We start from the raw sequence: 25,711 nt of genomic DNA, 5'->3' as shown, positions 1-25,711 counted from the left end.
TAACCGCTCTTCCTGCAGGGCAACCGGAAGTGCCCCTACGAGGAGATGCAGGGAGGCGGCTCCAGCAACTGTCAGTAAGGCGTGTGGTGCAGGGGGAAAGTGTATTTAAAAAAGTCACAATAATCACAGGCGCAAATCAAGTTTCCTAAAATAACAGCATACAATAAGTAAGTTTTAAAAACGAGCGCTTTCTTTCTCTTACTGCCAAGGTCTGAACACAAAACGGGTCGGGGACACTGCCACTGCCTCCTTCAAAAAAGTTTAGTCAAAAAAGACTAAGGTACCACTTTTTCCGGATCTGCGCTGCTGGCGCGGAAAAAAGAAGAACTGACGTCAGCAAACGGAGGCGGCGTCTAAGTACTCCGACAACGTCATCACGGCGCCCACGACGCTGACGACGGACGCGGAGCCGCAGACAACGCCTACCGACGCGCAAGGGTACTGCTACGCAAAAATTCCCGGATCCAGTCTGACGCCTGGGGATATTCTAAGGTAAGGAATCTATCACTAACGTGTCTCTTTCAGATATTGTCTGCAGTCACTGATGAAGGAGGTATGAGTGGAAAAACGTTCTGTAGTAACTGTAGAACAAGGTAGGAGTGGAAACTTTGTCTGCACTCACTGAGGAAGGAGGTAGGCGGAAAAACATTGTCTGCAATCACTGAGGACAAGAGGTTGGAGTGGAAACACTACAGTCACTGAGGAACAAGGTAGGATTGAAAACATTGTCTGCAGTCACTGAGGAGTGAGTGAAAATATTGTCTGAAATCACAGGAGACAGGAGGTAGGAGTGGAACACTGCAGTCACTGAGGAAGAAGGTAGGAGTGGAAACCTTGTCTGCAATCACTGAGGATAGGAGGTAGGAGTGGAAACATTGTCTGCAATAACTGAGGACAGGAGTTAGGAATAGAAACAGTGTCTGCAGTCAGTGAGGAACGAGATACGTGTGGAAACGTTGTCTGCAGTCACTGAGGAAGGAGGTAGGACTGGAAACATTGTCTGTAATCAGTGAGGACAGGAGGTAGGAGCGGAAATATTGTCTGCTGTCACTGAGGACTGAGGTAGGAGTGGAAACATTGTCTGCAGTCCCTGATGAAGGAGGTATGAGTGGAAACATTATGCACAATGACTGAGGAACGAGGTAGGAGTGGAAACATTGTCTGCAGTCACTGAAGACAGGAGGTAGGAGTGGAAACCCTGTCTGAAGTCACTGAGGAACAATGTAGGAGTAGACACATTGTCTGCAGTCCCTGAGGAAGGAGTGAGGAGTGGAAACATTGTATGCAGTCACTGAGGATAGGAGGTGGGAGTGGAACCATTGTCTGCAGTAGCTGAGGAAGGAGGTAGCAATGCAAACAGTTTCTGCCTTCATGAGGACAGGAGGTAAGAGTGAAAAATTGTCTGCAGTTGCCAAGGACAGGAGATAGTAGTGGAAACATACTCTGCAGTAAACGAGCACAAGAGGTAGGAGTGGAAGAATTGTCTAGAGTCACAGAGTACAGGAGGTGGGAGTAGAAACACTGTCTGCAGTTCTTCTCTCTACCCGTCTTAGTGTTAACATATTATATTAGAGGGTTCGGGGTAGTGGAGAGTTACTGACCCTCTCCCCTTTTCCGTGAGTAAAAACAAAATTGTTTGAAATAAAGACATATGTTTTCAACGAAGATACTGATTGAGCTCCTTTTTTGACATATTACTTACTTGGGAGTGCACCGCTCCAGTGTTCTCAAAGAACTAGTAAAGATTCACTCTAAGTGTCCGGTACTCACTCAAAGAGATCCTCATGCTGTGCCCGCAGGCGGCGCCGCTGATACACGGGCATCATCGCCCTCTCAATCGCAACTTTGAAGAGGACCGACACAGGGTTCACAGGGTAGCTGCGATTCAACAACTGAAGGGCCTTCTTCAGCAATTCCTTGGCTTCAGTGATGTTACCCATGTTAAATAACACCTGCAAGGAAGGCCAGAGGGAAGCAGTGAATAGAAATGGCTATGGATGAGGAAACACATGCAATGGCTTCTCTCTTCTGAATGCTACCGAACATCAATGAACTGATATGACAAGATGATGAATAAGAGGCAGATGCCCATGCTACTTTTCAGACTCTGACCATGCCACCCTTCAGACTGCAACCATGACACCTAATAGACTCTGGCCATGCACTGTCACACTTTGACAATGCCACCTGTCACACTCTGATCATACAAACTGTCACACTTTGACAATGCCAATTGTCACACTCTGGTCATGCCAGCTGTAGCACTATGACCATGCCACTTGTCCTACTCTGACAATGCCAGCTGTCACACTCTGGCCATGCCACCTGTCAGAATCTGGACACACCACCTGTCACACTCTGACCATGCCACCTGTCAGAGTCTGGCCATGCCACCTGTCACATTCTGACCATGCACCCTGTCAGACTCTGTGTAGTAATGAAGATCCACACAGGTAGGATGTAGATTAAGAAGACTTGTTGATGTAGGTTTCACACTGGCTAAGCAGGATTAGAGATAATGGCAGAACATTAACGTGAAATGGGTACTACATTCTGGCCATGCCACCTTCAACTCATTGTGGCCCCCCTGTCTGGGTCCCCCTCCGGCCCCGAAGGATAACATCAAAAGCCTAGGGGTATGGCTGGACAGGAGCCTCTCACTCCACACCCAGGCCACAAAGCTCTCAGCCACCTGCTTTGGAATACTCAGGACACTGAAAAAAGTTCTTCCTTTGCTCCCAATGGAGGCAAAGCAGATAGCCATACAGGGCCTGATACAATCACGGCTGGACTCCAACAACGTCCTATATCTGGGTGCACCAGAGTACACCTTAAAGAGATTACAGCTGGTACAAAATTGTGCCGCGCGTACTCTGCTGCAGATTCCTCATAGATTATCAGTAAAGGCGGCTCTGACTAATCTTCACTGGCTCCCAGTGCGTAAGAGAGTCACTTTCAAAGCAATGTGTATTACTCACCAGGCTTTCTGGGATTCGGGTCCCCTAATCATCCGTGATCTAGTAAGTCAGTATCATCCAGGCAGAAATCTGCGCTCTAGTCAGGCCTTCATGGCAACAGTCCCCAGAGTCAAAAGGTCTAGATCTGGCAGAAGGACGTTTGCCTTCAACGCCGCCAAGATCTGGAACTCCCTCCCGTCTCATTTGAGATCCAATCCTGATCTCGGTTCCTTCCGAAAACAATTAAAAACACACCTATTCAACTCCGTTTAATTTAACTCAGTTTTTCCTCCTTTTTCAGGCTCTCATCCTCTTTTTACCCTCCATTTGGTTTCCTTTTTTAGCGCTTGGACGCCTCAGGGCAGCAATCGCGCTGTTATAAATCCACTTTCATTCATTCATTCATTCATTCATTCACACTCTGACCATGCCACTTTTCACACTCAGGCCATCCCACTAGTCACGCTCCAGCCATGCTACCTAAACGACTCATGTAATGCCACCTGTCAGATTCTGGCCATGCAACCTGTCACACTCTAGTCATGCCACATGTCACACTATGACCCAAACGACCTATCACACTCTGCCCATGATACCTGTCAGACTCTGACCATGCCAAATATCAGACTCTGGCCATACCACCTGTCACACTTTGACCATGTCACCTATCACACTCAGACCATGCCACTTTTCATGCTCAGGCCATGCCACCTGTCACCCTGTGGACATACCACCTGTCACATTCTGACCATGCCACTTGTCACACTCTAACCCTGCCAGCTGTCATACTCTGGCCATGCCACCTGTCACACTCTGACCATGCCACTTGTCACACTCAGGCCATGCAACTAGTCACCCTCCGGCCATGCCACCTAAAAGACTTCTGGCCATGCCACCTGTCAGATTCTGGCCATGCAACCTGTCTAGTCATGCCACCTGTCACACTCTGACCATGCCACCTGTACCACTCTAGCCATGCCACCTGTCAGACTCTGACCAAGCCAAATATCAGACTCTTTGTATTCCACCTGTCACACTCTGATCATGCCACTTGTCATGTTCAGGTCATGCCACCGGTCACCCTCTGGATATACCACCAGTCACACTCAGGCCATGCCACTTGTCATGCTCCGACCATGCCACTTGTCACACTCTGACCATGCTTACTGTCACACTATGGCCATGCCACCTGCACTCAAGCCGTGCCACTAGTCACGCTCCGACCATGCCACCTAAAAGACTCTGGCCACACCACCTGTCAAACTCTGGCCATGCAACCTGTAACACTCAAGTCATGCCACCTGTCAGACTCTGACCATGCCAAATATCAGGCTCTGGGCATACAACCTATCACACCCTGACCATGCTGTGAGAAGTTGGCCTGGCATATGCTGTCCACTATTCTAGTGGGCACCTTGCACCAGTCCAAACGACCCTTATTGATGGTAGGTTTAAAGACAACCTATATATAAAGCTATCCTAGTGGTAGCTGTGGAGAGCAGCCTTCAGGCTAAGTCTTGAAGGAATGTAAAGCAGCTTGTTTTACCAGTCTATAATCTCATGAATGACCAAATGAAAGGAGAACCACACCTGGTACGTATATAAAATATATGTATTTATTCTAAACACATCCCTCTAGTCTCTTTATGAGGCTAGAGGCAAAAGTACATATAGTAAACTTATTTAGCACACAGTAAATAAGCACAATATACGTTGAGCCCTAGGGGCGCACCAAACCATATATTAAATAAGTGGTATAAGAACCACGACTGACATACATACAAGGCTTAGAGCCTTTAGAACCACTGGTGCCACCAGGAACCACCCAAGGTGACCCACGGAGGACGTGTGCAGTGTCTAAACACAGCCGCGAATCACCGTTAACTTCTACGTGGAAAGTCGCGGTTGGAATTTTAAAGAAAGAGGACAGTTAGAAGAGGACTTGGAGCAAACTTCTTTAGAACTAGGAGGTTCTAGAGCCAACACCCACGGGAGCACCGGAGTACTCGAGTTACCTCACCCTGGGAAGCCGGGTGCATAGGTGTCTTTTCTCGTCAGGTTTCGTCGTCGATTTCAATGGAGAGCTGCTGCGAAGTGATGCTGGCGTCCAAGTGGAAAGTGTCCGGAGGGATCCAAGCCTGGATCGGAGATGTCAAGAACCTGAAAGCAGAGGGGACAGAGTCTTGGTCACTAGCCAGTGACCAGGAAGGCGATGAGAATATGCCCACCACTGTTGGGTGATTTTAGGTGAAGAAGGTGAAACTTGACTCTTCACCCACGAGAACCAGGAGGCGTCGATGACAACTAGGTGCTGGATTCGAGCTGTCCCACGAAGGATGTCGAGTGCTGTGGTGTCGGATTCCGAATGGGACCCAACAAGCCTTAGCAACAGCAACCCACGCAGAAAGCAAAGATTGGCTTTGGTGCAGACCAGCAAGGTCTGGAGGACTCACCTCTTGGTAGGGAGTCAGGGCTCGTCTGGCGCTACCAGGAAAGCCCAAAGGAAAAAAGAGTTACCTTTGGGGGGACCCACTAGTCGACGGACCGGGGATCGTGAAGGGGCCTTGAGCAGAAATGCTAGAAGCGGGGTCACGGAACACTCGTGGAGTATAGACCCACAATCTTCGGTGCAGATGGTGCTTGGGGCTTGGACTACAAGTAGCCCAGCGCACAACTTCGGAAAAGCTCCGGAAGTCAATGCACTTGCAAATGTGCACTGTGTCCAAGGGTTCCGGTTCCACGTCATTCGTGAGGGCTGTGGGTCTCAGCTTTGCTGGGATCTGGTGTTGGCTTCTGAGAAGTCCGGAAGTCCGTGTCCTGAGTCGCAGATACCTCGGGGTCCGGCGGGAGCCTCGGAAATGCAGACCAGCAAGATGCTTCTTGGTGCCTGTTTGAACAGGGGAATCACTCCTTGGCCCCAAGGGAGATTCTTCCATCTTCTAGTCAAAATAGAATGTTGAAGTTCCAGGATATATGTTGCAGAGTTTCGTCCAGGTGTAATCTGAAGTCCTGGGATCCCATACTTATACTAAGATAGGGGGTTGGACATACTCTGGAGACCCAACTATGGGAGGGTCTGGGGAGAGAGGTGGTTATACCCCTTTCCCTTTGTCCAGTTTCGCACCAGAGCAGGGGCTGAGTGCCCCTGCAACCAGTTTGAACTGGTGTACCCCCAGCAATGTCTGAAAAACATTCTCTGAATGCATCCACCCAGCCCCAATACACTAAAGCCAGTCTGGGAGGTGGTTACACCTCCCTGTTACAGGAAACCTATTATCCAGGGCTTCCCTGTCAGAGTTTCGTCCAGCAGCAGGAGGTCAGACCCTTGTCTGTGGCTGCAGCATCCATTTTGTCATGCTAGGGCTCTTTTAAACTATTACCGGTTAGATCAGTGTGCACATGTCTCTCCCTCTTGAAGGGTGGAATTCTACCCCCGCTGCCAGGACTGGAAGGGTGGGGGTAGGATTACAAAGTGTTTGACACCAAACACAACATGTTTCCATGCAGCCATACCAAAGTTAGCATTTACAGCGAGGTTATAATGCACTTAAGAGTATATGGTCTGGCTGCATCACAGAACAGCCTCAGAGAATAGATTCCAAAAGTTGCAGAGGGGCCCTGCTCATGCATGGGCACCCACTCACACAAAACCAAGCACTCTGCCTTCAGGATTGATAAGGCCTGCCATAGGAGTGACTGATAGGTTTATATGTGTCAGTGATTAAAGATAGATATAGGTAACCTATATCTCAGTAAGGGGTGCATGTACCACCTTACCCAGGCTGCAGTAGCAGACCTGTGGTGCCATTTTGGAAGGCTTCCCAGGGGTGGCATAATACATGCTTCAGCCCCTGGTAGGCCTCTGGGGTACCTATGCCCTTAGTACCTAATGTACCATTTACTAGAAACTCACAAGGGTAACCCAGTAACCAACCTGGAGCGTACCTAAAGTACATGCAATCCTTTTTAGAGAGGAAGCAGCTAGGCTGGGGTCCTGGTTAGCAGGGCCTCAGCCAGACTAAAGTCGAGAAACAGTGAAACACCAGCAAAAAGTGTGGGTAACCATAGTAAGCAGATCCTACTCTCATACACATGCCACTTGTCACACTCAGCCATGCCACTAGTCACGCTCCCGCCATGCCACCTGTCACCCTCTGGCCATGCCACCTGTCAGACTCTGGCCATGCCACCTGTCAGACTCTGGCCATGCCACCTGTCACACTCTGGCCATGCCATTTGTCACACTAAGGCCATGCCTGTGGGAAGTTGGCCTGGTATATGCTGTCCACTAGTTATAGCGGGCACCTTGCACCAGTCCAAACAACCCTTATTGATGATTTGGTTAAAGACAACCTTTATTGAAAGCTATCCTAGTGGTAGCTATGGAAAGCAGCCTTCAGACTAAGTCTCGGAGGAATGTAAAGCAGCTTGGTTTACCAAATTATAACCTCTTGAATGACCAAATGAAAGGAGAACCACACAAGGTATATATATATAAACTATATGTATTTTTTTACTAAACACTCTCTACTAACCTCTTTATGAGATTAGAGAACAAGACACACAATATTATATGCAAAGTGTCCATTCACCAGGCCATAGGATCAAGGGTTGGGTTTCCCAATGGGAGGGGGGGGGGGCACCAGTGTAATAAAAGCACATTTTCCCCACTACTATTATATGAGTGCCATCTTTCCAAATGTTATAAATTAGAGCCTCCTGTGGGGCGCTCATTTGTGCACTGAATATAAATTCCTGCTCTTAAATCTAAATTGGGGCGGGTTGGTGAGCAGGCTTTCAAGGAGGTGATGAACAATCTTTTATGGCATTGATACATTTTCTATCCTGGAATGTCAATGGCCTGCACACCAGGAACAGGCTAGATAAAATCCTACAATATCTAAGAGATTCGCCAGCGCAGGTCATTGCCATCCAGGAGTCACACCTATTAAAGCCAGAGACTGTTGACATATTAAAAAAACAGAAGTGGGTGGACTCCTTTGTAAATACCGACCAGACAGCTAATATTAGAGGGGTGATAATTCTATTTAACAAACAAGCCAAGGCACAAGTAGTGGAATGCAGGGAGGACTCAAGCGGTAGGTGGCTTATAATGAAAACTCTGTTAGGGGACATGCCTATTACCTTGGTAGCTTACTATGGGCCCAATCAGGACGACCCCTTGTATCTAGATATCATATGTAACCATATCTTTGATTTCCCTGATCCTATTATTTGGATGGGGATTTCAATATCGTCCTAGACCCAAGGTTAGATAAATCCCCTAAGTCTCGAGCGGCAGTCCCCTCTAAATCACGGCAGACTCTTATTAATATCTTGAACCAGCTTGGTCTATCGGATATTTGGAAGGAGCGGGCAGGAGACCAACCCGGGGTTTCATTCATCAATTTAAAATACCATCATAAATCTAGAATTGATTATACTCTGTTTAGCTACTCTTTAAAAGATCTGGTTAAAAATATTGAGTACCTTCCAGCTCATCCGTCGGACCATTCAGCATTAGTTTTTAGTTTATCTGTCACGCAAAAACATCAAGTTAGGTCGTGGTCTTTTGATCGCACTATCTTATTAGCAGGGGCTGAGGTAAACTTTCTCAATCACGAGACCACCCACTTCCTTGACACAAATCTAGATGCAGCTAATATCTCAGTGGTCTGGGACACCTTGAAAGCCTTTTTGAGAGGCTGTATCACTAATCGAGCTTCCTTTTCGGAAAAAGAAATTCAGAAATGTTGTCAAGGGGCTGGAAGAAGATCTGGCTAAAATACAAATAAAATTGAGTACACAAGCAGGAACATGTTCGGAGTCAGACCTATAAGAGCATGATTTACTCAAAAAACAACTAGAGAGCATTCTCCAGGAGAGAATTGCCCGCAGGTGGGAAGTAAGCAAAATCTCCCACTTCGAGTTCGGTGAAAGTGCTGGAAAGCTACTCGCATGGAAAACTAAATCAGACCAGGTCCGAAATCATATAAAACAGATTAGGGTGGAGGGGGAGCCCCAGATGCGGGAATCTAACTTAGACATAGGCGTGGCTTTTCAAGAATTTTTTCAGGCAATCTATACAAATGACACCATTGATGATCCTGTGAAAAGGAAAAGATGGCTTGAAAGGATCTCCCTACCAAGCCTCACTAATGATCAACAGGCTGGTTTAGATAAGGAAATTACTGAAAAGGATGTTAGAGATGCGATCAACTATTCTAAATCTGGAAAGGCTTCCGGGCCAGATGGCCTTCCAGGAGAGCTGTATCGGGCTCTTATAGATTCTATAACCTCAGTCTTGATGAAGCTTTTTAATAGTATACTTGTGAGGGGAGAAGTTCCCCCGGGGTCTTGGAGTGAAGCCACAGTCGTCTTAATATTAAAACCTGGGAAATCTTCTTCTGACTGTGGCTCATATCGCCCAATTTCACTCCTTAACTGCGACTATAAAATCTTCGCCTCTTTACTATCTAAAAGATTGGGGGGAGTAGTTGGCAACATCATTCACGAGGATCAAAAGGGCTTTATTCAGGGACGTCAATTGGCAGACCTTACCTACGATCTAATTGATGCCATTGACATTGCATCTACCTTTACCCCCCCACTGGCAGCCTTAACATTAGATGCAACTAAAGCCTTCAATAGGGTCTATTGGCCATATCTATCGGAGGTGATGAATAAGTTTGACATAGGAAGAGGCTTTTGTCGGGTCATAGATTTACTGTATAAAACTCCTAGGGCCAGACTACTTGTTAATGGAGTTCTGACTGACCCTGTTACGATCACTAGGGGCGCACGACAGGGCTGCCCCTCTCTCCCCTCCTGTTTAATCTCTACATAGAGCCATTTGCTCAGGCACTCAGAGAGGATAATAACATCGTCCCGTTTAAATTTGGAGAGTGGGAGAGGCAGGTGGCCCTGTATGCGGATGATATTTATACAGCCGACCTTGATACAGCTTTTCCCACTATCATTGCACGTGTGGAGGAGTTTGGGGCAATATCGGGGTATGAAATTGTTGCAAATAAGACTGAGACTATGGTCTGGAATATGCAGCATTCATATCACAATATTGCTACCACCATGAGCTACCTGGGTATTAGAATAACTCAGAAGGTTGAAAAGATCCCAGAAGTTAACCTTGATCGCATCTTTAAAGAATGCAAAAAGCAGCTGAACTCGTGGGTGCATCTTCCCTTAACAATCTTGGGGAGAACTAACTTAGTTAAAATGTCCATCCTCCTCAAGATTAAATTTCTTTTTAACTCAATCCCACTGGTTTGTGACACAAATCAATTAGCAACATGTCAAAGTGAACTAAACTCGTTCATCTGGAAGCACAAAGCCACTAGGTTAGCATGGAAAAAATGTAGGCGGAAAAGGGAAAAAGGTGGTTTAGCATTGCCCGACCTGCAATACTACGCTTGGGCATTTCAGCTGTCTCACGCACAAATGTTGCTAAAAATGCCAACTAGCACCACGGTGGGTAAGATGCTAAAGGGGTCTGACTTGCCAGAAACAGGTTTTCTGTTCAAATTTGGAGACCAAAATGTTTTTTAAAAGATTAAACTCAAGACTCTTCAGTCAACAACCAGAATTTGGTCAGCGATTAAAATAGGCACCATTATGGGATTCCCCGGGCACTCCTGCATGTCTTCAAGATACTCTGATTAAGCCCCTTAGAGATCCTGGGCTTCTGACGTGGGGAGACTTGCTGAAGGGGACAGTACTACTTTCTTGGGAAGAGCTTCGGGAGAGAGTGGGACAGGGCTTATCTATGTTTAAATATTTTCAATTGAACAGCTGGCTTCGGTCACAGATAAAAAGCAAAGTCCCCCTTGGGATAGATAGTAATCTAGAAGACCACCTTGTAGTCAAGCCGGGAGGGAGAAGTGAAGTTTCATTATGGTATTGGGCTATAACAGAGGAAGCAGATGGCGAATTTAAACTAGCAGATGAATTATGGGGAGAGCAGTTGAATATCCAGTGTGATCTGTTGTGGATGGATTCATTTAACACTCTCTATAGAATAGTTAAACCTGCTTGGCTCAGGCGCAACCACATCTTTACAGTCCATAGAGCCTATCTTTCTCCGTACAAACTCTCGAAATTTCAGCCTGGCAAATTGTGTAATAAATGTGGCTTCCCAGAGGCACCTGATGTTCATATGTTTAAAGACTGCCCCTTTCTATCCGAGTTTTGGGACAAAGTTAAAACATCTACGGGATCTATTTTGAAAGTCCCTTTGACCATGAGCTTAAAATTAATAATTTTCGGCCTGGTTGACAATATTGTGGGCCCTGCAAAGTCGTTGTTCTTCTACGCAATACTACTGGCTAGGAGGCAAATATGCAAGTATTGGGTAGAATCAACAGCACCAACTCACTCAGAATGGCTGACGTCGCTGTACGAGGTCTCTAAGGTTGATATGGCCAGAACCTGTTATAAGAAGAATTTGGCATTTTGGGAGTTGTTGAAAACTTGGAGGAGGTAGGAGTCTGTTTTTTTTTTTTCCGGGTACTATGATTATGCCTTTAATGCTCCTCGGACTTCCAAAAGGGTCCCCCAGGCATATGGTCCGGCAGGTTTTGTGAAAACCTAGATGGAGTATAAACCTTCTTCCCACGAGCCTCCGTTGAGTAATCGAGTGTCTCCGGTTGAGGGCAGTTAACAACGAGTATACCGAGACATGAAATGAAAGATGGAGGTCATTTTCTCTTTTTTATTTTTTCTTGTTAAGTGGGGTTACGGCAAATGAGGACAAAAAAAAAAAGACACACAATATTATACTAGAACGACAGTAAATAGCACAATACACAGTGGGCCCAGGGAGAGACCAAACCATACTAAGAAAGTGGTATAACAACCACGACTTGACTAGACTCAGGACCGAGAGCACGTAGAATCGCTGGGACCCCGATGAACCACCCAAGGTAGTGACACAGGTGACCCACGGGGGATGCGTGCAGTGTGAGAACACAGCTGCAAGCTCCGTACAATCCTATGGGAAAGTCGCGGTTTGAATTTTAGAGATTAGGGACACTTAGGAGAGGAGTTTGAGCAAACCCTTTCAAACTTAGAAAGTTCTAAGGCCAGTACTCATGTGAGCCCTGGAGTACTTGTGTTACCTAACTCAGGGAAGCCGGGTGCATAGGTGTGAAATGGTGTCGGGAATCTTAGTAGTTTTCTATGGCGAGATGCTGCAAAGTACTGCTGCGGTGAAGAGGAAAATTGTCCGTTTTGATCCAAGCCTGGATCGGAGCTGTGAAGAATATATGTGGAAAACGGGGGTAGATCTGAATGAGTTTCCTAAATCAGGGCGAAAAACAATGTTTGCAAATAGACATTTAGGAAACGAATAGAAAGGTGGACCTATACTATACAATAACAATATGTGAACAGAAACCTTATTATTATTCAAAAATATATTCTTTTATTGAAAATGATCTGATATATATATATATATTTTTGATATTATTTATATTGTATATAACATTGCTACTCATAAATAGACAGATAATAAAGTGCATACAAAATACAATATATAGACCACAGACAATTATATAACAAATGACAAATTTGATACACAATTTATACCAACAGGGTGGGTATGGATAACATGCTCAAAATCAAGATAGGATAAACCATTTCAAATTTTTACCAAATGTCCAAAAGAGACAAAAATGTCTAACATAATTAGAATCACATTTTTAACAAATGTCCAAAAGAAACAAAAATAGCCATAAGTCTTATGTGAATGGTCGAAATAAAGGAAAAAGAGGAAATGGAATGTCTTGAAAATTGTGGTCAGACAATTGAATTTGGGCCGTATGGTATATTGGCATAGACTGGACTGTGTAATTTAGTTGTGATTCTGAACTGATGAAGTGTCTTTCAGCAGCTTAATGGAGGTACCACCGATTCTTGGGTACAGTGCTACTTGGCATGCCAGGCAGAGCTGTGAAGAACCTGAAAGCAGAGGGGACAGAGTCTGGTTTCTTGCCAGTGACCAGGGCCTCGGTAGACGAATGCCCACCGATGTCGGGTATTTCAGGTGCGAAGAGGTGAAGAGGTGAAGCTTGACTCTGCAGCCAGGGGGACCAGAATATGTCGACGATGATCAAAGTTCGCAGGCAAACTGTCCCACGAAGAATGTCGAGTGCTGGGGGGGTCAGTGTCTGGATTGGAGACCAACAAGCCCTTGCAACTGCAACCCACGCGGTCAGAGAAAATATACTTCGGTGAGGACCAGCAAGGTCCTGGGGACTCCCCAAGCAATGAAGAGTCAGAGCACTTCTGGAGCAACCAGGTAAGCCCTTTGAAAGTTAAAGTTCCCTTCTAAGGGACCAACAGGTCGATGGACCAGGGATTGCGAAGGGACTTTGAGAGGAATCACACAATACCAGCCACTGATATACTCGTGGATTGTAGGCCAGCAATCTTTGGTGGAATCACTGCTTGGGGTCGGGACTACAAGTAGTCCAATGCACAGCCTCAGGGATCACCAAAAAGCATATGCTGCTACAAATGTTCACGGTGTCCAGGGGTACGGGTTGCACGGTCCCCCACGAGGGCTGCAGGTCTCAAGTTTGCTGAGAGCACTGGTCGGCCTCAGGGAAGCTTAAGAACCCACCTCCTGTGTTGCAAAATCTTCGGAGTCCTTAAGGAGCTGCGTAGATGCAAACCGGTCAGATGCGTGGAGGTGCCTGCCTTGCAGGGGATTAACTCTTTTACTCAAAGGGAGATTCTTCAGTCGTCCAGCAAAGCGTATATCCAGCAAAGTGTATATCGTCGAAGGATACTTGGTTTCTGTAGCTTGAGTTTAGTCCAGATAAAATCTAAAGTCCTGTAGCCAGGGGTTCCTACTTTATACCCAAGGAAGGGGTGGGACAAAGTCTGAGGTCCCACCTATGGGAGGGTCAGGACAGAGGGTGGCTACACCCATGTCCATTGTCCAGTTTCGCACTGGAGCAGGGGCTGGTAGCCCCTTCAACAGGTTTGAGCTGGACTTTGCACACCAATTGTGCCCCCAGAGCAGATATAAAAGCACTCACCAAGTGCTCCCACCCAGCCCAATACACTACAGCCTGTCTGAGAGGTGGTCACACCTCCCTGTGACAGGAAACATATTGTCTAGCCTCCCCAACTGGAGTTTCGTCCAGCAGCAGGAGAGCAGACGTGGGTCTGTGGCTGGCACCATCCATTTTGTGATGCCGGGGTTCTGTGAAGCTGGTACCTGGTGTACTGGTGCAGTCATATTTCTCACTTTAGAAGGGTGCAATCATACCTCCCACACCAGTGTAGAGGTATGATTCCAAGGGATTTTAAAGTTGGCATTTACCACGAGGATATAATGCACTTAAGAGTATATTGTTGGCTGCATCACAAACAACCCCGGAATAGACGTTCCGATGGCTGCAGAGGGGCTGCAGTTGCACCCTCTCACATAAAACCCAGCAACCTGCCTTCAGGATTGATAAGGCCTGCCATAGGGGTGACTGATAGGTTGTGCAGTGATTGGAAAGATATAGTGAACCTATATCTAAGTAAGGGGTGCATGCACCACCTTACACAGGCTGCAGGTGCAGACATGTTGTGTCATTTTGTATGGGCTCCCAGGGATGGCATAATGTATGCTGCAGCCCATGAGAGGCCTCTGGGGTACCTATGCCCTGGGTACGTACTTGTGCTGTTGGATATGTCGGCCGCATTCGACATGGTTAGCCATGCAGTTCTGTTAAGCAGGCTGGAGAAACTGGGCGTGAAAGGCAAGGCTTTAAAGTGGCTACAATCCTACCTGATGGGTAGACAGCAGGCCGTGACCCTGGCCCCCTTTACTTCTCCAAAGTCTTTGGTCTGTCATGGAGTACCGCAAGGTTCTTCGATTAGCCCGATTCTTTTTAATTTATATCTGCAGCCCTTGATCCCTATGATAAAATCATATGGGATCGATTTAATAAACTATGCCGACGATACCCAATTGGTGTTCTCCTTAGAAGGAAAGCAGGCAGTAAACATGGAGACCTTCCAGAATTGCATGAGTAATGTCTCTAGATGGCTGAAAATAAATTCCCTCCAATTCAATGAGGGGAAGACGGAAGTAGTTTACTTCCCGTCAGTCAAACTGAGCCAGCAACCGTCCTGTGAGATCAGGCTTGCGCCGGGAGCTGAGCCCTGAATCCCAGTTAAGACCGTGCGCAATTTAGGAGTAATGTTTGATGCCGATCTCCAAATGACCTCGCAGACCAATAAAACCATCAGTGTCTGCTACAGTTTGTTGAAAGCGCTCAGACAGATCCTGCCCCTTCTGCCAGATGAGACTAGACCGCTAGTAGTCAGAAGTGTGATCCTGGCTAGACTGGACTATTGTAATTCCTTATACCTGGGAGCCCCCTTTACATCTTACAGGGGCTCCAGAGAGTCCAGTCTATAGCGGCCAAGTTGGCTCTTAACAGACCCCATAGCTCCTCTACCACGCTGGTGCTCAGAGACTTACACTGGCTGCCAATTGGTAGCAGAGTGGTATTCAAGTCTCTATGTATCGTCTATAGAGCATTACACAGTATGGGACCCATCCCACTGCAGGAAAGGCTCACTTGGTATAAACCTACCAGGTCCCTGCGCTCCTCCAGCCTGGGGCTGGTAGCAACCACCAGGATTAGGAGGTCAAGGATGGGAGGTAGAGCCTTCTGTACTTCGGCGTCAAGGCTGTGGAATGAGCTACCCCAGAATATTAGGCAAATCGACACCTTGTTAGGATTCAGAAAGAGTCTAAAAACATGTCTCTTAGCCAAAGTTTAATTCCCAGGCTCCATCAAATAGTGTCCTTTTCATCTGACATAATTACCCCTGTATTGTTGCTTCATCGAACTACATCCTTATCAGGCGCCAGGATACCCGTAGGGTGGCAGTTGCGCGGTATAAGAAATAAATACAATACAATACAATACAATACATAGTATACCATATACTAAGGACTTATAAGGGTACCTCAGAATCCAATCTGTGGTGTACCTAAAGTACATGCAATCCATTTTAGAGAGAAAGCAGCTAGGCTGGTGTCCTGGATAGCAGTATTCCAGCCAGACTAAGTCAAAAACAGTGAAGCTCTGAGGTTCCGTGACAATTTTAAGTGATGTTTTTTGATTCGCACAAATATGGTCGAGTCTGGTATCTAAGAACCGCAAATGACGAGTTTAGTAAGTGTGCACAGTTTCGCTGTGCTAACTTAAACCGTTCATTTGATATGTGGGTTTTTCATCTGTACCCACGGGTTCCATCTTAGATACGGCATCCATTTTGTCTCTTGCCCTCAAGTAGCCAGCGAACAGACACTGTCCGCTTCGTCACCCTGGGACTCTCAGGATATTTGTGGAAGACACATGTTCTTTGTAAATATCTTTTACGATGAGGGGGATGATACTGTAAGGCAGATGGCCCCGCTCGAGGCTCATCCTGCCGGGCCGGTTTATTGTCTCAGCCGTGCATCTCATTAGGCACGTCCTTTTGATGCCTGTATCTCGTGTTTCCCGATACCTCCCCTTTTACACCCTTTTCGATTTCCCCACTGTCTCCATCTCCCTCTGCACCTGTCCTTGTCCCTATTTCGATCTGTTTTACTACCGATTGGAATTCACTAATGTTGGGAAGATGGGTTTTTACAGTTGGGAACCGCCAAATGTTTCCGCACTTATGTTCCGGACCTTATGTGTACCAAAGTGACCAAAGCGACCCCTCTGAGGGATAATTATGGGAACCAGGTTGTAAACTTTTGTGTACCATGTTGTCCTATGAGTTAATTTTGTATAAAAGGAGCGATCCACAGAACCAATTTGAAGCAGTCTCCCCAAGTTGCACGTGTTGTACTTGTCGTGACTTCTGTGTTCCCTGCAGTAATAAACCTTGAATCTTTGACGCCGAAGGAAGTGTCCCGTGTCTCTGTAGTTTGTGCGCCGAAACAGGTATCCCATGAAGGTTATAGGTGTTGTTCCCTGGCACCGCTGGTACTGTTAAAAAGTCCAGTCCTTCAGTTGGCGCCCAACATGGGGCGACTTCAGCGGTACCGGTCCGGTCCAAAGCCTGATGATCGTGAGGAACTTCGTGTGAAATCTCCGAGGGAAGGTGCACCCCGCTTCATCGATCCTGTTGTCGAAATAAGTGGCCCGAAGTTTTTCCCTGCGAAGATTCCCGCCTCCTGACGGCTGCGACGGACCGATGCCCTGACTGTCGACCTGTCTTCGACGCCCGGCGTAGACCTTATGTACAAGCGAGACGATAGACGGGCCTTCCTGGTGACGCCATTGAAGTTCTGAGTTAAGTATTTGTGGGTCGCTCCCAGTCCTTAGTGGTTGTTCTAGCTTTTTGAAAGCTTTGTGGTTAGCCTTTAAGGCTTTGTGGTAATAGCTCTCCGAGCTTTGTAATAGCCTTAAGGCTTTGTTGTATTGCATGGTTCCATTGCATTTGTGGTTCTTAGTATTGGTTCTTAGTATTATTTGACAGTTGCAATTGCCAAAAACCGAGGGTTTTGACTTACACGAGGTTTTTATTGCTTCGGTAATCCTTGAAGTTTGATACTAGGTTAGTGTGCACGATGCCTAGCCATAGTGATTTGTTTCGTATTTTCAAATGTTGCGCAATGGATTCCCGGTTGGAGGACTCGTGTCCGATACCTCCAGTTGGAACTCCGATACATGATCTATATAGTCGACATGGGGTGGGTCCTATAATCTATAATGATTACTGGATCCGCTATACAAAGAAAGACGGTGACCTTAGATGGCCACCACACGGAACTTTTGAACTTTCGATTTTAGATAATCTTGAGGCTAAATTATTTTTAAAGAAAGCTAGGCCAGCTATGTTTGATTCCTTTCGGATATGGCGTAAAGAGGCCAAACAGAAAGAAATCAAACAACTTAAAAAGGATAAAAAGCAAGAGTTTGTTCCGATAATGCAAGCTATAAAAGAATGTAGACAAGACAAAGAAGAAAAAGATATGGAAATCGCTACTAGATTGCATCACATGAAAATAGATAAATGTTACCCAGTCTTACCGAATAATCTAGAAAAGAAAGAAGAAGATTTAAAGGAGGATTCCTTGCTATCATACTTGATGAAATCACCACCTCCTTATGTACAGGGTGCTACTGCTCCTGTAGCTCCTCCTATAGCTCCTCCTGTTGTTCCTCTTGTTGCTCCAGCGGCTGCGGGCCAGCCCGCTGTTAACCCTACGTTTGTTCCACCACCTGTCCTCGTTCCTACTGCTCCTGTACCTGTACCTTTGCAGACTGTTGTTTCTGCTACTCCGACTATCTTGTCCGTTCCTACTATGCCTTCCTTCACCTCTAGTGTTGTTGCTCCTGTTTTTCTTTCTCCTTCTGTTCGTAAGCGTGTTCCTAACTCTGTTGCTACCCTTTATTCACCTCTTTCTGGTCCGTTATTTTCGTCTGATTCATCTGACACTCCTCAGAGACGGAGTCAGATCCCTAGTGGTAGGGAGAAAGAGACGTTAGTAACAATGGCACATAGGTGGATAAGACATCCTGCTAATTACACTCCGCGTGTAGTATTTGATACGTTTTCTCAGTTTAATGAGCCTACGCAGAGATTCGTATTTGAGGAAATGTGTAACTTTTTGAGAGAAGAATGGTACAATAATGATGTAGATGATGTACCGTCCGACATAATTGAACTCCAGAGTCACTTTTCGAACGGTATGATTATAGGAGACGATGTACGACGTGCCGTGGAACGCTTATTAGCATTCAGACCCACAGCACATTCTCGGGTGTCATTAGATGATACCACTGAGAACTGGAAAGCGGTTCCTGGTCAGTATCCCATGAGAGAAGTCCCGCCACTGTGGGTGCCTGGAGATCCGCAAGCTAACCCAGCGGTTTTACCACATTTTCGAAGGGTGTGGATACATCTTCCATGGAAACGATCGGAAGTTTTGCAAGTGAAGCAATCCTTACCTGATCCGCGTAAAAATCCGGCTGGTTATTATAAGGAGTTATCACAACTGATAGAAGCTTCTATTATGAACCTTGCCGACATCGACATGTTGTTTGGCAATGTTGTACCGCAACCAGTTTGGGCTAAAATTCGTCAAGCCAATCACGCAGCTGAATTAGGGGGTGATTGGGCTGCACTGCTAGCAGCTGATGCATTACAAGTTGGTGGGGCTAAACCTGAACAGTTGATCTTGGATTTGCCTCAGAAAATCATTACGCTCATGAAAACTCTCATGCCAGCGATGAAGGTGAACTGGGATAAGTTATCAGCTTGTAAACAAAAGAAAGACGAGAGTGTCTCGGATTTCTTTACAAGGTTTGAGGAAGCGTTTGTCGACCACAGCGGCCAGGACATGGGCGCTGAGGGAGGCCAGCGGTTATTCGTTGACAAATTTGTATCGAATTTGTTGCCTGAATTGAGCAACAAATTAAAGAATTCAGAAAGTGCGTGGGCAGTTTCAACCCCTGCGCAAATATTAGCAACGGCTCAGTATTATGAGAATAGGGAAAAGGAAGAAAGTGATTGTGTAGAAAAGAAAACAAAAGAACTCAAAACGAAGGTTTTGTTGCAGCAAGCATACCCTTCACGATCAAACCAAAATGATGCACAACAGCAGTATCGACCACGAGCACAGCTCGATAGAACACAGCCGCGCTCTGACAACTTTGATCCCAGATCTTCACTTGGGTATAATCAGTGCGCATATTGTAGGAAAGAGGGACACCTAAAATATGATTGTCTTGCTTTACGGGACCGTCTGAATGGTGTGTCGACACGAGGAAATCGTGGCGGTGGTCCTCAGCAGGCACCACGTGGTAGAGGTCGTGGTTCATCCCACAATCAGATTGATCGTCATCAAAATCAATCGGATGCAAATAATTATTTTGACCAGCGAAATGCGGGGTCAGTTCGATCTGCACAGTATAATGTTGATGATTATTATATAGACCACGAGACTGTTGTAAATGACCACTACTAGGACAGCCAACGACAAAGAGAGGGAGTAGTGTCAGTTCCGGTCGATCAGAGTGGGCCTTACGTTGCAGTGACTACATCGGGTGTAGTTGAGCCTTTTCTGTTAGACACTGGTGCGACGAAAAGTTCCATCATGCATTCAAAACTCCCTGGCGCACCTTTGTCTGGCTTAACGAATGTTTCCGTCGGATTCTCTGGCGCCCCTGTTAGTAACCCAGTCTCTAACCCTTTGCCTCTTATGATTGGATCTCGTGAGCTAACGGCTCCACTGATTCTATCTACAGGTTGTGGTGAAAATCTTTTGGGCCTGGATTTGTTGAAACGATTATATGCAACATTGTATTGTTCCCCTGAAGGAGTGGAGCTTACATTGGGAAGGAGAGTGATCTCTCCCATGTATTTATCGGTTGATAAATTCCCACCGGAATTGAATTCCCTCCCTGCGTCCTTATGGGCCACAGGTCCCAATGACGTGGGCCTGTTAGACATTCCACCCTATGTGATTCAATTAAAACCAAATGCGCGATTACCGCGTTTACCTCAATATCGTATTTCTCTTGAGGGCGAACGAGCGCTGTTAGAAATCGTTCATGATCTCATTGGAAAAGGTGTTGTTGAAGAAACTCGTGGAAACGTGTGCAATAGCCCTGTATTACCAATTCTGAAACGAACTGACCCAACTAAACCTCCTGTGTATCGTTTTGTTATAGATTTGAGAGAGGTAAACAAAATAGTGGTTCCGCAATTTCCTGTGGTCCCTGACATTACGGCTTTATTAACAATGATTCCGGCATCTGCCTCCTGGTTCACAGTGATCGATCTAAAGAATGCTTTCTTTAGCATTCCGATTGCAGAGGAAAGCAGAGACCTGTTCGGATTCTCATTAGGAGGTCGCAGTTTTAGGCTAAAACGCGCTCCACAGGGCTACTGTGAGAGTCCGTCAATCTACAGCCAAGCACTTAAAGGTCAGCTTGATGCCTTTGTATTGCCTAAAGGTGCAGCTTTGATTCAATACGTTGACGATCTTTTAGTGGCAGCTGATACGGAGGCCATTTGCAAAACGGCTACAGTATCATTATTGCACTATCTACATGACTTGCACCACAAGGTATCGCCTTCAAAGCTACAGTATTGTTGTCAAGAAGTTACCTATCTAGGTCACTTATTGTCAAAAGAAGGGAGAAGGTTGACCCCAGAGAGAATTGCAGCGATTTCCCGAATGACTGTGCCAAAAACCCAAAGAGATGTTCGTGCCTTTTTAGGTATTACGTCCTACTGCAGACAATGGATTCCAAATTTTTCATTATTGGCGAAACCATTGATAGCCCTTACGTGCAAAGATGTTTCATCCCCAGTACCTTGGTCTGAAGAATGTCAGAAAAGTTTTTCTGAATTACGTGATGCGTTGTGTTCGGCTCCTGTGTTGGGTACTCCTGACTACAGTAAGCCGTTTACACTATACGTTCACGAGAGGGATGGTTGCGCGTTGAGTGTTTTGACACAACCTTTTGGTGGTAAGCAACGCCCATGTGCCTACTTTTCTTCGACTTTAGACCCAGTAGCAAGAGCCTTGCCAAGTTGCTTAAGGGCAACAGCGGCAGCTGCGGCGTCCATTCGACAGTCTGCAGGTCTAGTCATGGATAATATGCTCACGGTAATGGTTCCGCATGCAGTCGACACTCTATTGAACCGAACGAAAACTCAACATCTGACAAGTGCAAGATTGTCTGGATATGAGTTGACATTGCTGGCCAGTCATATACGGATAAAACGATGTAATGTGTTGAATCCAGCAACATTGCTGCCGATCGACGCAGAATCAAGTGGTGAAGCAGTACATGACTGCTATCTCAAAACTGAAGAGGAAACCAAGGGTCGCATTGACCTAAAAGATACTCCATTGACAAATCCCGATGGTACTTTGTATGTGGATGGTTCTTGTTTGAAGTTGCCGAACGGTGATGTGACGACTGCGTATGCTGTAGTTACATTGAGAACGATTGTGGAAAGTGCAAGATTAAGTCAAAATTCGGCTCAGGCTGCTGAGCTAATTGCTTTGACGAGAGCGTGTGTATTGTCTAAAGATAAACGGGTGAATGTGTTTACAGATAGCCAGTATGCATTTGGTGTGGCACATAGTTTTGGACGACTGTGGAGAGAGAGAGGATTCCTTACGTCACATGGTACGAAGATTCAGCATGGCCAGCTTGTAAATGATCTTTTGGATGCACTTACGTTACCTAAGCAAGTGGCGATTGTTAAATGTAGTGCGCATCGTAAAGTGATGGATGATGTTGGTCGTGGTAATGCGTTTGCGGATGAGACTGCTAAGGAGACTGCCCGGAACCTTAGCACTCGAATGTATGTGACGAGTTCGGTTAGGTGGCCTGCAGAATCAAGTATGTGTGAGAACACTATCGAGAGTGTGAAAGCAATTCAGAATGAGGCCACCGAGACTGAAAAGGCGAAGTGGAAAGAAAGTACGGGAAAGTTGGATGCGAATGGTTGTTGGACTGACTTATCGGAACAGAAAAGATGGATGTTGCCTGATGCGTATGTGCTGGCTATTGTGACTATGGCACACGGGTTAGCACATATTAGCGCGAAAGGTATCTGTAAATTGCTGTTTCCTGTGTGGAAGAATGATGGTATTACGAAATGTGCTGAACGCTTGGTTAAGAATTGTATGGTGTGTTTGATGCACAATCCTGGTAAGGGCACTCCCACTCCACCTGGCCATTTTGCCCCTCCTGCATACCCTTTCGAAGTTATCCAGTTAGACTTTATCCACATGGAGAGATGTAATAATTTGAAGTATGTGCTGGTTGTGGTGTGTGCATTTTCTAGGTGGATTGAGGCCTACCCCCTTAAGGATAATACGGCATTATCCACGGCAAAAATTTTACTCAAAGAGTATTTTTCCCGCTACGGAATGCCTCGGGTTGTGTGGTCAGACAACGGAAGTGAGTTTGTTGGGAACGTGATGAAGAGTGTGTGTCGCGGATTAGGGATTGTACAAAAATTCCATAGTGCAAATCATCCACAATCAGCTGGTTTGGTTGAAGGGTACAATGGTACCCTTAAACTAAAACTAGCAAAGATCCAGGCTACGACAGGTCTTTCGTGGCCTGACGCTTTACCCTTAGCATTGCTGTCAACAAGGGCAACTGTACACTCCCGAGTAGGGCTCAGTCCCTATGAAATAGTGTTCGGTCGTCCTGCCAATGTTTGGGGGGTCCCTAGACCGGGTGCCTTTTGCGAACTTGAGTATCCAATGTTGATCGATTATCTTCATGACTTGACTGCTAAACTGAGGTTAATTCACCAACAGGTTCACGAAGCATTGCCGACACAGACGGAGGGTCCAGGCCACCAGCTCCAGCCCGGAGATTGGGTGCTAACGCGAAACTTTTCGCGCAAGAACAATTTGGATCCCAGGTTCACTGGACCCTATCAGGTCCTCCTTGCCACGAGAACTGCAGTTCGTCTCGAGGGGCGGAAAAATTGGGTGCATGCCACCCATACCAAGAAAGTCCCCATCCCATTGCCAGCAGACTCGTGGGTAAGGAAAGGCATTGGATCAACTGAAACCGAAGGATTGCCAGCGTTTGTACCTTTCAGCGACGCACAACCTGTCGGAGAATCCTCAGTGCGGCAAAAGGGCATTGTTGAACACTTGTCATCAGAATACTCAAGACCAGAACATTCAGCTGATCAACAGGGCGTTGTCCCTTCAATGGATCTTTTGTTTAACGAACAGACACGTCCTGGGAAAACCCGATATTTTTTGAGATCCAGCACTAAAGACTAATAAAAAAATCCGTTCTGTCCCTTGACAAGTGCATTATCCCGTTTTCCATGATCAGTTTGAACACTCATACTATTGTAATTATTTTGTACATTTCACTGAGCTTCGTTCCTTACACTTTTTGTTTCCACAGCTGAGAGACATTTTTTTTTTTTTTATACATATATATATATTTGTGAAATAAAGGCCGTAGGGCCGCGCGTGTACTTCCTCCTGGTTAGTAGGTCTTGACGCTAGGTTAAAGACCGTCGATTCCTGGGAACTCCTAGGAATTGACTATTGCTACACAGAACGAAGTGCGTCAAGAAACGTTGCGGACGGTCATAGGGAATGGCATTTTTGAAGCTGATGGACTTGGAAAAAGCTCAAGCACAAAGATTCAAGCTGCAGCAACTCAGTCGTACCAAATGTTTTGTGTTCCAAATATTTGTACTGTTTGTGACTGGTTCTGCGTTATTAGCGGGTGGAGTGTATTACACAATGTCTTACTTCTTGCCTTCTACTATACCTACTCCTACCCCTGACCTAAAACTCATCTCCACTGACTCTCCTCATTCTTTTCACATCTTACCTGAACACGAGCAGGCTAGACGTGCAGAATTCCGCAACAATTCCTTTATTCAACTCCTTCATCAGCATCAGTTAGTGGTTAACACTACTAATTGTTGGGTGTGTGGGTTGATGCCACATACTACGGATAAGGGAATTCCATATCTGGTGTTACCGTATAGCTCCCAAGGGTCTGCTCGAGCATTTCAAACAATGTTTCGAAGCGCACTGGGTTTCCACCCCATTCGAGAACCACGTTCCCCTTACTCTGGTCCCACCTCGTACCAAAAATCTTTGTCTATAGCTATAGAGGATTTAGATAGCGATATCTATGATCCCTCGCTTATCCCTGAAGAAGAGGTACAAGCCTATAGGGTCCTAAGTAGAGGCGAATATAGTGTGTTCACTGGTGAAAAACAGCTTAAAAGCTCGCCTCCGATATGGGTCGTACCCCACATTGGTAATTTTTGTTTAATAGGTCGCGGCCGTAGATCGAAAGCCCGACTTGGAGAGAGTGCTTGCACTGAAAATTATATATTGCCAATGGTCTCGTCCCCTGTGTTTTTGGCTGCCAAGGGTACATACTTTATTTGTCATGATCGTGCATATGCATGGTTGCCCTCTGACTTCATGGGCTCATGTTTTATCGCAAACTTGTTGCCTCCGACGTTTACTGTAGATGCAGATTATCACAAAACTAGAGTTGTGAGGGGCGTAATTAGCGAAGAGGATACTGCCGGTCAGGAGGCAGGAGACTTTTTCAAGGGTTTCCTCCCATTTTGGGGACCTATGGTTAATAGTAGGAACCTAAGACAGTTGACTCGAGTGGTAGAATCGACAGCTAATATTACTGCCAGTGCCCTTGGTAATATCACCACAGAACTTCAGGCGGATAGACTTATGACGTTACAAAACCGTATGGTTTTAGATGTGATCTTAGCAGATCGAGGTGGGGTATGTAAGGTGATCCATTCGAGCTGCTGTATTTTCATTCCTGATAACGCTCCGACTGTCTATCAAGCCATCTCGAAGTTGCATAAGATCTCCGAATCCATACACGTGGATGTAGGGGATTGGACGCTACTTGGATGGTTTTGGGGCCTAATGTCGACTTGGGGTTGGAAAATTCTGACGATCATTGGAGTCGTTGTAGTGTTCCTGTTCACTTGTTGCCTTTGCGTGCAGTGCGGTCCTGCCTTATGTGGCCTCTGTGCTACAACGTGTATGAGACAGCCACCTGTTACCAAAGGGTCTCGGTTGGACAGAGCTATGCTACAGCAACATCTCGAGGGTCTGATGAATATCGAATATGATTCCGACTAGTGCTTGCCTACATGAGGGCAAAAGGAGCGTCTGAGGTTCCGTGACAATTTTAAGTGATGTTTTTTGATTCGCACGAATA

The 25,711-nt window shown here is 46.1% G+C and overlaps 1 protein-coding gene across 5 annotated transcripts in view; it reads right to left on the bottom strand.

The window, feature by feature from the left end:
* Nucleotides 1–25,711, bottom strand: part of ADCY10 (adenylate cyclase 10) — a 4,100,562-nt gene that overhangs the window by 382,762 nt on the left and 3,692,089 nt on the right. For all 5 annotated transcript variants that reach the window (XM_078679137.1, XM_078679136.1, XM_078679138.1 and 2 more), the window contains one exon: nt 1,771–1,952. In XM_078679137.1, the coding sequence (XP_078535263.1) occupies nt 1,771–1,952 (182 nt within the window). The remainder of the gene's footprint in view (nt 1–1,770; nt 1,953–25,711) is intronic.

This window comes from Lissotriton helveticus, chromosome 3_1, assembly GCF_964261635.1.
Source record: "Lissotriton helveticus chromosome 3_1, aLisHel1.1, whole genome shotgun sequence".
Lineage (NCBI taxonomy): Eukaryota > Metazoa > Chordata > Amphibia > Caudata > Salamandridae > Lissotriton > Lissotriton helveticus.
Note: the sequence above shows the minus strand (reverse complement) of the source record. Positions and strands in the feature narration are given on the sequence as shown.